Here is a 15549-nt window from a genome sequence, read left to right on the forward strand (position 1 = left end):
AACACATCTTAATAGGAATTTGTGGGAGCATTTGCAGTCAAAGTGACTCAAGACAAATACCTTTTTAAAGGTTTTATAGCAAAACTGAACACTTCACATGTTAGTAGAAATATGTTTTAAGCAAAGGTGCGCTTGCAACCCCATGGGTAAAAAAGGGAATTTTAAACTTTCTGCAGTGTTTACATGTAGCCAGATCCTGTCACAGAGATCTGGCCCTTTAACCCCTTCTGTGAATTGCTTTCATTTTGGAAGTGAGATTTATCTTGAGGAACACAACTGCTACACCCTGTCTGTACACTTCTCCCACAGGGAAAATAAACACACAGATCCACAGATCTTAACACAGAAAACATGCAGCACTCAGATAGTGGAAAAAAAAAAAAAAAAAAAAAAAAAAGAGTCGCCACTTTCAAGTTTTCCAACCACAGATATCTGAGCCAGACACGACTCTGTTTCGTCAGCTGAGCTTGTTTGTTACCTGGCGGCCGAGGTTCCCTGAGACTTCGATGGAGTTCATTTCCTGCGTCTGCTGAGGCAACACTTAAGATCTTTCATCTTTGAAAGAGGTGCAACAGTTCTACAACACACAGGATGACTGCGACTGTCTGACTCCTGTGTACTTCTGGAATATATTTAGAAATCCAACACCTTGTCAAGGGTTGGTAATCAGGTTAGAATTTTTCACTCTACCTGAACATTACCACTTCATTCGTTTTTTTTTGTTTTTTTTTAGCTTTGCTTGTTTGTTTCTAAAAGGTAAAGACAAAGCCACTACTGACACCACCTAAGCAATTTAGAAGAAAAAGAGAGGAAATTTCTGTGTGGTTGATTAATATTCTTGTGGTAACAATGTTTTTGGTCATAAATCTTTTACTACTGGAAAGGAAAAATGCATTTGTAGGATGTGCAGCAGAGTATATGTGGGTTGTGCTCATAAAAATGTGCAGTCTTAACTTTTAACGCAACTATGCACAGCCACAACAGCCTGGCTTCACCTTTGCCTGCTGGTCACCAACTTGGTCACATATTTCTTTGCATCTCCTTCTTCAACCAGAATTGAAGGCAAATCAGTAATTTTGGTTCTGAAGGTCACTCTCAAGCAGTCCCACAATTGTTCAGTGAGTATGAGGTCAGGCCTGAAGGCAGGCCACTTTATCCTCACTACCAGATTCTTGAGGTAGTTTCATAAAACCTGCATTTTCCGGGAAGATCTGACAAGTTTTTCATGAGCAAAACCCATGTATTCAACTCTGCTGCTCATCCCACATCCCATACATTTTGCTTATGAATGCACCATGCAAAAAGTAGATAAACCCACTTTCTAAGGATGTAGGGTCAGTTAGTGTAAGATGATAAAATGCTTTGGTCTTTTCGATTACAGCATCTTTTGCAGTGACATTGCTTCGATAAGCTTGCACAATGTCAAAAGATTTATTTCACTTCAGTGTTGCAGCCGACCACTGTGCAAGGCCTCCTCCAGCACATACCAAAGATTCTCAATGGAGTTCAGGTCTGGACTCGGTGGTGACCAATCCATGTGGGACAAAGATGCATCATGCTCCTTGAACCACTCTTTCACAATTTTAGCCTGACCTGACCTGGCACTAGGCATGATGGCTGAATCACATAAACCCAAGTTCTACTGTTGTTTTTCTTCACCAAAAGTGATTGCTGAGTACGATCATTCAGGATTTCTGATGGTTCCCCAGTCTCCTTCCAGTTTTTAATCACGCATTTGATTATTCTTAAACCAATTTTAGAAGTTTCTGTAATCTACCTATTTGTTTTCTCTGCTTGATGCATGCAAATGATTTCATCAGTCTGAAGCAGACCCTGCTTCACATCTTTTTCACAACCTTAGGATGAGTCTTTTGATATGGCTGTGTAAAAAATGAAAAGCTGCTTATTGTTTCAGTTGGGGTTGAATAACTTGTTGCCAGCTGAGAAGTAATCTCATAATTTTGTTTTTTCCACAGGCAGCGTATTACGAGTTTATCTGATTTAGATGTGGAGGAATAAACTAAACAAAATACTAAAATGGTAAGAGAAGTGTGTAAACTATTCATATTATGCGCTCCTAACTGGTACAGTGGCAAACTGAAATGTATCCTACATGTTTCTGAGTCGGATACTCCTCTGAAGTTCCCACAGACTGAGGAAAGTTATTAGAAAAGTGCTACACATAATGTTTCTGTTTTGCATCCTAACCAAAGAAAAAATAAGCAGTATGACAATGTGTCAATCCATTTCACACTAGTTTTTACAGACTGAAGTTTAAACCTCATTACCATTACACCTGCCCCCCAGTTTTAACCTAGCTTAGCCATCCGGATCACATTTCATACTTGTATGTAAATAAAACTAAAACCATTACCCAAATCATTGATCAGTTTAAACAAATCCAAGAGCAGATATTTGCAAGACTGCATCTTTTCAAAGGGTTTTCTGCTAATTATGTTGCACTGGTAGAGAAAAAGAGTTTCTTCATCACTAATATAATTGCATCTAAAAATATGCAGTCTTAGTCTCAAATATAGGTTAAAACAGTCTATGCTTCATACCCATGCTCAGTAAAGTTTAAAAAGGCAACTTGAGGTACTGAGTTTACTACTTTCATACAATGCAACTGTTTCCCTTACCATCCTCGTCCGTCTGAACCTGCAGCTCAGTGCTCTCCTTGACACCCTCCGGGTTGCGCAGCACCAACTTGACACTGAGGTTTGTGAAGGGTGTCAAGTTGTGGATGGTGTGTTGAGGATCGCGACTCTGGGTGTCATAACACACTTCCTCCCGGGTCTCCTCCTTGCCAGCCACTCTGGAGCGGTACTGGACTGTAAGGTTGTAGCTGTGGCAACGGGTCACGTTGTAGCCCAGAGGTTCCCAGCGTATGGTCACCTGTTTGGATTGGATGTCTACCACTTCCAGCCGGCGTGGGCCGTGCATGGGTTCTGGTGAAATGGACAAAGAGAGAAGTGTAAAAGCATACAAGAAAATATTCAATTAGGTCACATGAATGGGTGTGAGTGCAAGATAGTTTCAGTAAAAAAGAAGGGAGTTATTCATATTGGACACTACTTCTGTTGTGGGCCAAATAGAAAGGAGGACAATTTTCAGTCCCACAGACTGACACAAAGCATTTCTAAATCCCATCACTGCTGCACACACCAAGACACCCGAGTTCTGTTGGTGGAAGCCCTCAGCAGGCGGTGCATCATCCCTTCAGAGCATGCAGTTTCTCTGCTCCTTCTACCTTCTCTTCTTCCTTTTCCATTCGCTTTTCCATCTAACCCAGTGGCGGTCAGCTATTAGCACCACACTGATACAGAATCAGCCAGCCTGTCAATCCAAGCAGGAGACAACCCCCACTGTCACCCTATCACCTCTAATCACATATACTCTGCGTCTCCTTGCCTTTTTCGCTTTGACTTCCTACATTTTCTCTTCCTTCCTTCTTTTTCCTGTCCATCTTTCTTTCTGCATCCTATTTCTCTCTTTCTTCTCATCAGCTCATTCTGCTCTCCCTCCCCCTCCCCCATGTCTCTCCCTCTCCTTTCCTACGGGAGGAAAGCAGCCCAAGCACAAGGTAATGGGATCAATTTCCATTCCAGGTTAAATTCGCAGTCCATTTCTCTGGAACTTAACACTTTACCACCTATTAGGAAGAGCCAGGGCTCAATTTCCCTGTTCCCCAGGAGACACAGTCCAGCAATTCAGAGGCAGCCGCAGCAACCATGTTTAACATTCTGGAGGTGCATTGGGGGGAACTGGACTCCAGCTCCAGCTTGCTGTTCATTTCTACAGGTTGTGTGAAAAGCATGACAAACAAGCAATAATCTGCAAACACAGACATCATCCTAATGTGATTCTATGGGATGTTTCTTTTTGTGAAAAGACTATTTCTCAGAAATACTCACTAAAAATTTAAAACTGATTCTTTCACAAATACTTGAAGGAAAATGATGTGAAGTTTCATATAATGTCACAAGAAGCAGAAAGTCTGCAAGACAGACAGTCGATCATAACATTCTGTTACAAAGACTAGAACAGGTGATTGGAATTACAGGTACAGCGTTAAGCTGGTTTAAATCATATTTATCTGATAGACTTCAGTTTGTTCATGTAAATGACAAGTCCTCCTCCCAAACTACAGTAAGTCATGGAGTTCCTCAAGGTTCTGTACTTGGACCAATACTCTTCACGCTATATATGCTCCCTTTAGGCAAAATTATTAGACAGCATGGAATAAACTTTCATTGTTATGCAGATGATACTCAACTATACTTATCCTTTAAACCAGATGAAACAAATCAGCCCAATAGGCTACAAAATTGTCTCATAGACATAAAGACTTGGATGTCTAGAAATTTTCTCCTCTTAAACTCAGATAAGACTGAAGTAATTCTCGTTGGATCTGAAAAACTCAGAGCTAAATTTTCCGGTTTTGTAATGAACCTGGATGGCATTACTTTAGCTTCCAGTGCTACAGTGAGAAACCTTGGAGTAATATTTGACCCTGACCTGTCCTTTGGTCCACATATTAAGCAGGTTACTAAAACAGCCTTCTTTCATTTACGTAATATAGCCAAAATTAGGGACATTCTGTCTCGGAGTGATGCAGAAAAACTGGTTCACGCTTTTGTTACTTCGAGACTAGATTACTGTAACTCTCTATTACTGGGCTGTCCTAAATATGCCCTGAAAAGCCTTCAGCTGATCCAGAATTCTGCAGCAAGAGTCCTGACCAGAACCAGCATGAGAGATCATATTTCTCCAGTTTTAGCCTCTCTTCATTGGCTGCCTGTTGAATCTAGAATAGAATTTAAAATCCTTCTCCTTACATATAAAGCCCTCCACAACCAGGCACCACTATATATCAAAGACCTCATTGTTCCTTATATACCAAGCAGAGTACTTCGTTCGCAGACTGCAGGCTTACTTGTGGTTCCTAGAGTCTCAAAGAGCCGAGCAGGAGGCAGAGCCTTTGGTTATCAGGCCCCTCTCTTATGGAATAAGCTCCCAGTTAGTGTTAGGGAAGCAGACACCCTCCCCACCTTTAAGACTAGGCTGAAGACTTATCTTTTTGATAAGTCCTATAGCTAGGGATGGTTAGCATCCCTTAGTTATGCTGCTATAGGTTTAGACTGCTGAGGGACATTTCCTGATACACTGAGCTTCTTTCTTTTTCTCTTTATCTCTTTCTTTTACCCCCCCCCCCCCCCCCCCCCCCCCATAACAGTGTTGCATCATTAACATGTATGTCTCCTGTCTCAGCAGGTCTCCCTGGCCGGGAGTAGCAGTTCCTGTTGTCTGTTGTCTTTCTGTCCTCTTCCCCCCACACAGCAGAGGCAGATGGCTGCCTGTCCTGAGCCGGGTTCTGCCGGAGGTTTCCTTCCTGTTAAAAGGGAGTTTTTTCCTTCCCACTGTTGCCAGTGTGCTTGCTCAGGATGGGAGATTGAGTTGGACTCAACTCAATCTGTTGGTTTCCTTATATAGGCTGTTATGAATTGGCCTTCATTATGTTTTCCCCTCTGTCTGTAAAGCGTCTTGAGATGGCATTGCCGTGATTTGACGCTATATAAATAAAGTTGAATTGAATTGAAGAAATGAAATGAAATTTGGTCATGATATTTGACAATTCCTTGTTGAATAAAAGACTGAACACTTCACAAGGAGAAAATTTGGTCTTTTCTGTGCTTTCATAGAGCAAATGTAATATTATTAGAAGTACTCAAAAGGGGGAGAGGTTAGCTGTAGAGGACGGATTGGGGAATGGATCTGGAAGCACAGCACTAAGAATGAAGTGTACAACAAAGGATACTAATGATAAAGTCTAAAAAATGAAAACAAAAAAAAAAAGAAGAAAAGGTTTAAGAAAGAAGAGTAGCAATTGGCTTAGCTAAAATTGCTACTTTAGTTCAACATGGATGGAAAAGTCTCAAATAAATCACAATTTATAGAACTGCAAATAAAAATCACCCTTTTTCAGGCACAAAAAAGTTTTCTCAAATAATCTACGAAAACTTTCTGCATAGCTACAGCACTCTGAACTCAATACTGCTGGTCATTTTTGAAAGAAAGTCTTGGAGCAGTTTTGACCACTACAGATGAATGTTAAACTCTAAAAAATATGTTAAATCTCTGGCACAGTAAGGTGTGCAAGACATCTGCATTCAAAGAAACCTGTTGTGAAGCTGCAAAGAAAGTATTCAGTTAGTTCAAACCCAAAAATATGTCAACCAGCTTCACATTGATCGCAAATTATGCCAATAGATGTGATAATTCAAGTGGTCTGCCACTTTAAGCAAATCAAATAAGATGCTAATAAAAAGAGTCTCTACCACAAAACTTGGAAGACATGTCAAAGAAAAATAGGTCTCTTTAAATCGTTTGCAATGTGGAGAAAAGCCACCCAGAAAATAGAAGTTTAAACCCCTTTATTTGCGGAACTATCTGTTGGCTGCACTCAGTAGGCAACGGTTACACTAAAGGCACAGAGAATTGCAGGGTAGCCAAGCACAGAAATCAAATTAAACCAGATGCTCTCAAAGTGACAAATGCACCAAAGTGTGAATCTCAAGCAGACGTGCACGAACGAGTGAGAGAGAGGCTCATTTCTGGAGCGTTCAAGGAAAATGTCACACTTCCATCTCTGTGGAACCTCATAGATAATGTCCACTGCACCCCAATTCTGGCCAATGGAGAGATGCCAAAGGGGAAACGCATATGATTGCAGAGAGAACATTTCAAACAAAACGGATGAAAACTCACAAGAGGGAAAGAAATAATCCATCTAAATTTGAATTCTTGTTGGTAGAAGGAATATTGGACATCTATTTAACCTGGATGCACGTGGTTGCAGAGAAGGCCCTTAAAGTAATGTTGGCTGGCACTTATTATTGTACAGCCCCTGCCTGGAGTTTTGTGAAGAAAAGGCTAATTGTTAGCTGCCCCTCATGACTCCCTGTAATGCAAATGCCAGCTGTCTGAGGGAGGCAGTAAAAACGTGAGGATCTGTGGCCAAGTCAAACTTGTAATCTATGACTCAGGATGACATCATCTGTTTGCATGAAAAACAAGGTACCTCAACTGTTTCAGAGCCTGGCTGTGCTTAACTTAAAAAGGATGATAAAGATAAACACCTGGGCCACTTTATAAACCCTCTTCATTCATAATGGAAGGTATCCAGCTATTTTAAAGTAGGCCCATAAAGCCATGAATGACAGTGGATGGGATGAGCCTATTACCCTGGACTACTGTGACTGCTAGTTTAGTTTTAATAACCGAGCAGTAAGAAGCTCAGTATCAAAAGCGCACACACAAATCACAACAAGGAATAACAGGGCTGTCCCTGGAAACCCATTCCATTTTTTTTTAACAATTCTCTCAAGCTATCACATACTGAGGGCGACATTGGGGTGAAAGTACTGAAAATATGACTCTAATATCTCTCTAGTATGGCAGATATTTCTAGTGGAATAGAGTTATAATAATGGCTATGGAAGCATCCCTGGGAGCAGGAAATTACTGAGGACTATCTTATGCCACTGCACACACAGAATGAGCTCCAGTGAGAGCCAGATTGGTATTCCAAGCGGTGGACAAATTACCACCTGGCCCACACTTGCAGATGTAATTGAATAATTTGAATTTGACATTTACATAAAACAATTAGTGGGGTTTTTGTCATTACACTGTGACATTTAAATAATGTTTTTAGAAATTATCAGCACATTATTGCCTTTTGCAAATTTGAATGGGGCCCCTGCTTACATGCTACTCTAGCTGAAGTGATAACATGATTTCATAAAACACGAAACAAAAACAATAAATAACCTCATGTTGCAACTGCCTGTCCTAAAGGGGGCTTCAAATTGTGCACTTAGCCCCTGGGTAGAGCAAGACATTAGTCCTGGATGAAAGGAAACAAATTGGGCATGTCTGGAGCACAACCACTTTACTGCCAGACAAGTGTGTGTCTGGCGTATGTGTATGTGTGCGTGAGTGGGACAATGTGTGTTTTCTGTGTGTTTACACTCTTATGGGAGTGAAAGACTTTCCGTATGCGTGCACAGTGGCTCACGTCTGGTTTCTCAGCATCTTTCTGGCTATATGTACAGAAGAACAAATTACTTATCAGATCTTCCTCAGGCTTTGCAGCATGCGAGTCATTTGGAAACCCGGGATCTTTATCAGATCCGCATCGATTGAGAGCAGAAAAGCCTGGTGCTGGCATAGACTTCCATCTCCCTGCTCAGCAAACAGACCTTAGATTTGGGGGTGGGAGCAGCTGGGGAGGGGGAAACTTCCCCAATGATTAGAAACCCCCAGCAAGTCAAGCCTGGTTGCCATTTCATCAGGATGAAACGGTGCTCAGGCTGAGGAACAGGAAGGGGAGGAGGGGGTAGTGCTTGTTATTTGGCGATGAAAAAAAAAAAAGACGTGTCTCGACTTTCACAGGATGGTACTTAGATTGGTCGGATTCCTCGATGGAGAATGTCAGCCGGGTCCTGTGACATGCAGGTACTGTTGTTTAAAGAAGCTACCAAAACAAAATGATGACAGTGAAGATTAAATCCTGGTCAGACGGATGTTTTCATGTTAAGTGTTCAATTCCAGGCAGTGAGGCCTCGTATTGCAATCACTTATCTCGCCTTTGCTTTGTGTTTCTCACTTGGTTCTGTTTGAGCAGGGAAGGTTGGAAGCCGATCGCATTTGTTTGCCTCTTTCTATTACATCTCGGTGATGGCGCAGCAACCACCGAGGTAATGACATGGGTTTTACACTAAGGAAATCATTTTCATATCACAGAGAAGCAAGCGATAATGATAGCTTTTGATAACCGACAATCAAAGCTCCATCACCCTCCTAGAGTGCTCGCCTATGTGATCCTCTAGGGGACGAGACAGAGAGAGGTGGAGCTGGGAGAGTTAAGAGGTAAAAATGGAGGGAATCAATGTGTGGGTGGATGGGTGGGGGGGGGGGGCTAAGAAACAAGGCTTATACAGAGGAGGGTGGAAATGCCAAGGTTTTTGTTGCCATTACATTCAACAAGTCAAATGAAGCATTGGAACTGAAGCATGCACACATGTCATAATTGATAGCACTTAAAGGCCATTGTAAATGGACCTCCTGTGTTACACTATAACCCTCTACAGCCATTAGAAAGTCCGAGACAAATGCCCACATGCTTGAGGTTGCAGCCCATACATCTTGGAGGCGTGGATAATCACAAGGATTTATTGAATGGTGGTGGTCGCACCTTACTCTATCAAGTCCTTCTTTATAGGCCTTGTGATAAATGAGACTGCCATGATGGGTGAGGAGAAAGGGTGGAGGGGCCAGCAGTGCTCTGGATCAAACTGAAACCACTGAATGAGCTCCAGCGCTGGACCTGGCTGGGCTGCCATCTTGTCAGATGAACCCCCTGAAGCTCTAGAGGTGGAGATGAATAGGTGAATCCTTTCCCTCTCTCAGTACTGACTAAAAAAAGGAATGTGAAAGTGTGTGTGAAGAAGTAAGGCAATCAGCTCAAATCAGCACACACGACATATAACACAACCCAAGGCTCTCAGGACATACCATGTCAGTACTTGCTGATAAACCCCCATGTTTCAGTGTATTGTGCTAAAAAAGCCAACCATCTCATTTGGACAAAGAAACTTATTATTGCGTGGTTAAAGAAACAAGATCTGTATGGTTAGTAAGAAAAGGTGCATGTTATTTTGGAGGCATTTTTGATATGTTGGTCATGCTTATCTATAAGTCAAAGTGAAAGACCAGAGGGTGAATATGCTGGTATATCTCCTGCAGGATGGTTGAGTCTTCCAGTTAAAACTGTCAGAATTTCAGCAGCCCAGGATTGCAACATACTGAGGTTGCAGGTGGTTGTGTCCAAGGTGAACTGTCTGAACTCTGTGCCTTGCAAACCATTAGGTTTTCCAAGACAATCTTTGACCAGAATGACTGATATCAGCTAAATGAAAGAAGAAATCCAAAACAAAACATATTGTACCCAATTGCGCTCCAAACGTAAGACTCTCCTTTACTAAAATTCATGTTTCAAACCTAATTACCAGGTCATCATCATGTTTTATGGTATCAGTGCTAGAAAGAATTCTGTGTTGATTTGGCAGAGTAGCAGACTCAAGCAACCCATTGCAGAAATCAGTCTAGACTTTTTGCAACTTCTGGTTGGTGAGTCATTTTGATTAAAAGATAGAAAAAAAGAAGCAAAAGGAGAAGTTAGCTGGGGGCTCCCAGGGCCAAGAGACCAGTGAACCATAGTGAGTGACTGGAAACTAGCTGTTGGCTCCCAGGACTTGGCTTGTGACAAGTTGCTTTGCGCTGTAGGCAGGCTGAGGTTGAGGCAGGGACTTCATCCACAGACAGAGAAAAAAAGTTCACAGTCATACTGAAGCTTTTTTAAAGCCATATAAGTGTTTGTTGTTTGGTTGTTTATTTTATCTGCTGTTTTGAGCTACTCAGAGGACTATTTACAAGATTAATGACTACTTCAGCAGGACTTCAAGTTGTTTCATGGAGCAACCACCAACATATATAAGCATGGCAGGACAGATTTAGTTTTACTTCAGATTATACTTCAGCTATTTCCCACTTGCCATTTGGGGACTCTTGCAAGATATACAATCTTTTATTAGCATGTTTATCTGTATTAATGATTTCTACCTTAAAAAATTAGAAGAGGGGTCTAATTTCAAAGGGGAAAATACAACAAACTTCCTTTGGCTTTTCTAAACTAACAAAAATCTTGCTTCAAGAGACCTTCTGTATTGAGTAGACCTTTAATCAATTATTAATTAATTATTTAATTAACTGGATACATCTGGATACATGTGAGCAGCTGTAGCTCAGGAGGCAGAGCGGTCGTTGGAAAAGTTGGGAGATCGTTTCCATGCTTCGCCTGACTACAGGTACATCTCAGAAAATTAGAATATCATGAAAAAGTTCAATATTTTTTGTCACACATTTCAGGATGTGAAACCCACATATTATATAGATTCATTACACTAAGAGTGAAACATTTATTTGTTGACATTTTGATGATTGCGACTGATAGATAATTAAAACCCAAAATGCAGTGTCTTAGAAAATTAGAATATTTAAAAAAACTTCAATCTTGGAAATCTAATTTTCTGAGATGTACCTGTATGTGCTGAAGTGTCCTTGGACAAGACACTGAACCCCAAGTTGCCCCCCGATGTGCCTATTGAGGTGTGAAAGTAAAGTTTTGGATAAAAAGAGTCTGCTAAATGAGTAGAACATCTAGAGCAGGGGTCCCCAAAGTTGGTCTTCGAGGGCCGCTGTCCTTCAGGTTTTTGATATCTCTTTTCTAACCCACCTTAAATGGAGCTAACCGTCTCGGTTCTGCACAAAGACTGATTACTTTGAGTCAGGTGTGTTGGAACAGGGATACATGGAAAACCTGCAGGATTGTGGCCCTTGAGGACAAGACCTGGGCACCCCTGTTCTAGAGCATTGGTGAATGTCTGTCAGATGTCTTTTTTGGCTAATTTGAGTTTTAGCATTTACATTGGCCCTCTCAGTGAGATAAGTCTGATTGGCTGTTGAATGTAGCAAATGAGTGCACAAGCTGGGAGGCAGCGGTAATGACAGGAAGCAAACATTAACTTTACACGTAACACACAATCACACCTTCTTCCCCAAACTGCAACTTTCAGTACTTATGCAGTGATGAGGCTAAAAGCCAACTGATAGTCAAGTAAAACTCAATGTATTTTTAGCCCTATGGGAGAATTTAAAAGTAAATTGTAGGACAAAAGAACAAATAATTAACTAAAGATGTTAAAAAATGTTTAATTAAGATTACTGTGAGGTTTGATCTGAAGGTGGATTACTCACATCCCATGTGCATTAATGCCCAGGGGAAAGGGAGACATATTTCTTAAAGTTTACATTCACAGCAAACAAACAGCTTCTAAATCATATTTACTATTGAATTTATAATTGTTAGTTAGTCTCAACGTTATTTCTTTTAGCAACAGTTCACAAACACTAAAAAGGCTCTGTCATCATGATGGTAGGATTTAGCAGCATGGATAAGAACAGCGCTGCAGCACAGGGATGTGAAGCACTTCAGGTGATATTACTGATGCTAAAAGGTTTTCCACAGGAAGAAAATGATGTTACTCCCTTAGCTTCAAACATTAGAATTGAATTGTGGATTGAATAAATTTAATATTCTTTTTGAAAAATGCAAAATTAGAGAATATGTCACTATATAAAAGGGTTTAAAAAATTCTGTATTGAAGTCTTTTCCATCACCGGTCGTGCAGAAGGATAAAAAGAATAGATGTAGCAAAGTGTGGGTGTAAAAGGCGAGTGAAAGTGCAAATCCACTGACCGGATGAAAACAAATGGACAGCCAGTTGATAGGAAGAGCAGAGGCAGCGGAGGTGGAACTGGTTAAATCAATCTTTCATTTTGTTTCCACCAATACATTGTGCAGTGATTGGGGTCAGAGTGACAGGTGGAATGACCCCCCCTCCCATCCACCATCGGTCTTAACACACAGACATGCCCACACACCTGTCTCTGCTGTCAGACCAGGCTTTTGTCTTTTGTGTTCAAGTTTCCGAGGAAAACAGACAGTGGTTACGGCTTACAAAAACCCTCATTTACAGATGGGGATGCAATCTCTGCAGGAGCAATGGGAGGTTACCTAGGTGATTCTTCAACTTCAACAAATCGCAGATGGTTTGTGCGCCATTGTCATTTGTTGGCAAAAACCTGCACGTGTTGTGTTCAACTTGGGGTGTAACCCACAATGTAAATCAAAGTGAAGAGCTTGACTTTGTGAAATGGTTGCTGCATTTTCTAAACCACCTACTTAAAAGACATACTAGATCCAAGGTCTAGCCATCCAGGTGAGGGAATACAAGGTATACATTGCAGTCTTCCTGACAGTCGTGTCCTTTAGTTGAGGAGGAGACGTGGAAATCTTCTTAAGTAAGAGTTATACAACCAGACTGAATGAGTGCTTGTTGGATGCCTTGGAAGGGGAATGGGACATCTATAATTCAGCAAAGGGATGGAGAAAATCTGTGACAAAAATTACAGCAGATAGACCATGAATAATTAAACTGGGAGAATAGAAACATTTAAAGAACTTGCGGGGCTTTTTGGTTCAAATTTAAAAACAGCTGAAAAAAAAAGACCCAGAGATAATCAAGTCTGATAAATCTACTATTTATCATTCTCTTGGAAATTAGAAGAATATATTACAAACAAGCTCAATAATAATTGTTTTTAAGGGGGTTGAAGAAGCAGCACAAGAGTAAAAAAAATTATTTATATGTCACCAGAGTATCATATGAGCTTATTTGTTGCCTGAATCTCATTTTCTTCCTGTTAAGGGAATATATAGATGGAGTGATGGAGGTGAGGGAAATAATAATAATGAAACTACTATAAATGCAGTCTCTCACACTCGCTTTCTGTTTCCTTTCCAACAGCGGTTGTTTGAAGACATGTCCTTGAGAGGAATACAATTTGTCTATTGCGGAAGCAATATCATAGAACACAATTTGCCTTTCTGCTTCAGTCTGCCTGTGATAAAAAGACGTATTGTGGTCTTCTCTAACCTTCCAGCACACCTCAAACTCAATCTACCCTGTTTTCTCTGACTGACAAAAGAACACAAATTCAATGGGCCTCGAACCAAGGCTTTTCCTTCACCTTGCAATAGGTAATATATAAACCCTATAGGTCATGTAACTGGCAGCTATTGTGTGAAGCAAACTAGACCAGTGTTAAAAAAAAGATGGTGCGGGAAAGTGGCTTTTTGTTCATGGCTGATAACAATAATAGTGTTAATTAGACACATGGCTGGAGAACAATTTCCTTTCCTTTAAGACCTTCAGAGATAAAGAGCTGCAATCACAACAACAAGCAACTATCATAAAGGATAGGATCTGGCTAAAAAAAAAAAAAAAATTGACCTGATGACATAAGTATCTATGAAAGCTGATAAAATAGGAATTACAGCTGAATAACACATCTTAATTCTGTTTTTCCAGAATGCTGAGGCTCCTTTTAATCGAAGACATCAGTTTTTCCTTTTGACTGTGTGTTTTTATTTTGAGAACATTTAAATGGTTTAAAGACATCTTGGTTCAAATCAGGCTGAATTCAGTTTACAAGTAAGCTATTGCAATGTCTTACCTATCTCAAGAAATAAATTAAACGTTCATATTTTCCCATCATTTCACCAGGATTAGCAACATAAATAGAAAAAGCACATATGTGAGTCTTTGACCTCTCTCTTTTTCCAACCTACTGAGCTACATAGCCAGCAGTCACCATAGGCAACTCTGATGTCTAAACGCTGCTGATACTGAGGATAGTCAGGAACAGAGTGGCAGTAGAAGCTAGTGCATGACTGATGCTCTTTTGCTTTGAGAAGTTACAGACATATACCACTTTTTTTTCTCTTTTTTTTTTTAGAATTAATTTCGAACTAAAAAAGACTTTTAAAAAGAACAAATATTGGTTACAACAAACAACAAACAAAACAAGTTTCTTAAGTTTGAAAAAGGGTTTTGGAAGAAGTTGAGCACTTATCTAGTCCAAAACCCCCTCCTAAATGACACCGTAAAACGACCACATGATAAAAAAAAATTAGTAATAAACATTAAATTCCATTACAATGAAACTTAAACAGTATACAGTCGTAATACACACAATAAATCATAAAATACAATATACATTGCTTTAAAAAAATAACCCTGTTTGCCACATAACTTTTAATTATATAATCTTTTATCATTTGTTTAAATTTTCCTTGTGATTGACATGATTTTATTTCTTTACTACAGCTGTTCCAGAGTTAAACTCTTGTAAAAATACAATGGAGCTTAGCATTTGTTCTCACTGCTGGTTTTTTGACAATAGATGTTCCTCTCAGGCCAAATATACTCTCTCTTAACTGGAAAAGATTTTGGATGCTGCTGGGTAATTGATCATTTTTAACTTTGTACATAATTTGAAGTATTTTAATTTTTCATAGGTCCCCAAATTTCAATATACCACCGTTTCCCTAAACATGAATCTCTTTTGCATGCATGCTACAGCAATGAGTTTAGAAAAATGTATTTTTATTGATAGGAATCGTCTCTCATTCAACTCACAACTGAATTGTGTGATATTGTGCTTTAGGCAGATTTTTATTCTGAAATTTTAGGTGAATCAATCAATTCTCAATCAAAGTTAAATAGTCAATTAAGTGTTTCCTGCGATTATAGCGTGATGTGAAGACCTTAGCTGCGCATTGTACAGACTGAAAGTCATTTGTATAATACAAATCAATCTATATTCGAATGCACATTAAAAATCTCATGGTTAGGTTAGTAGTTAGGACGAATGTCTGAAACAATTCCCTGCTACTGCTTGACCTCACTAGTGAAACAAAGGGGGTAGATGGACTAACAGTTGGATAGATTAAAAGTTAAATCTGCTCAACAGGGGTAATAACAAGCCATCTCTCCAGATTCAGAAGGACTGAAAGCGAAA

At 40.0% G+C, this 15549-nt stretch overlaps 1 protein-coding gene across 1 annotated transcript in view; it reads right to left on the reverse strand.

Moving 5' to 3' along the window:
* LOC306758125 (receptor-type tyrosine-protein phosphatase mu) overlaps window positions 1–15549 on the reverse strand; it is a gene marked incomplete at its 5' end in the record, with an annotated part of 173186 nt that overhangs the window by 86897 nt on the left and 70740 nt on the right. The window contains one exon of the mRNA XM_079243337.1: window positions 2640–2948. Coding sequence (XP_079099463.1) covers window positions 2640–2948 — 309 coding nt within the window. The remainder of the gene's footprint in view (window positions 1–2639; window positions 2949–15549) is intronic.

Source organism: Telmatherina bonti (assembly GCF_933228915.1).
Source record: "Telmatherina bonti genome assembly, chromosome: 7".
Taxonomy (NCBI): domain Eukaryota; kingdom Metazoa; phylum Chordata; class Actinopteri; order Atheriniformes; family Telmatherinidae; genus Telmatherina; species Telmatherina bonti.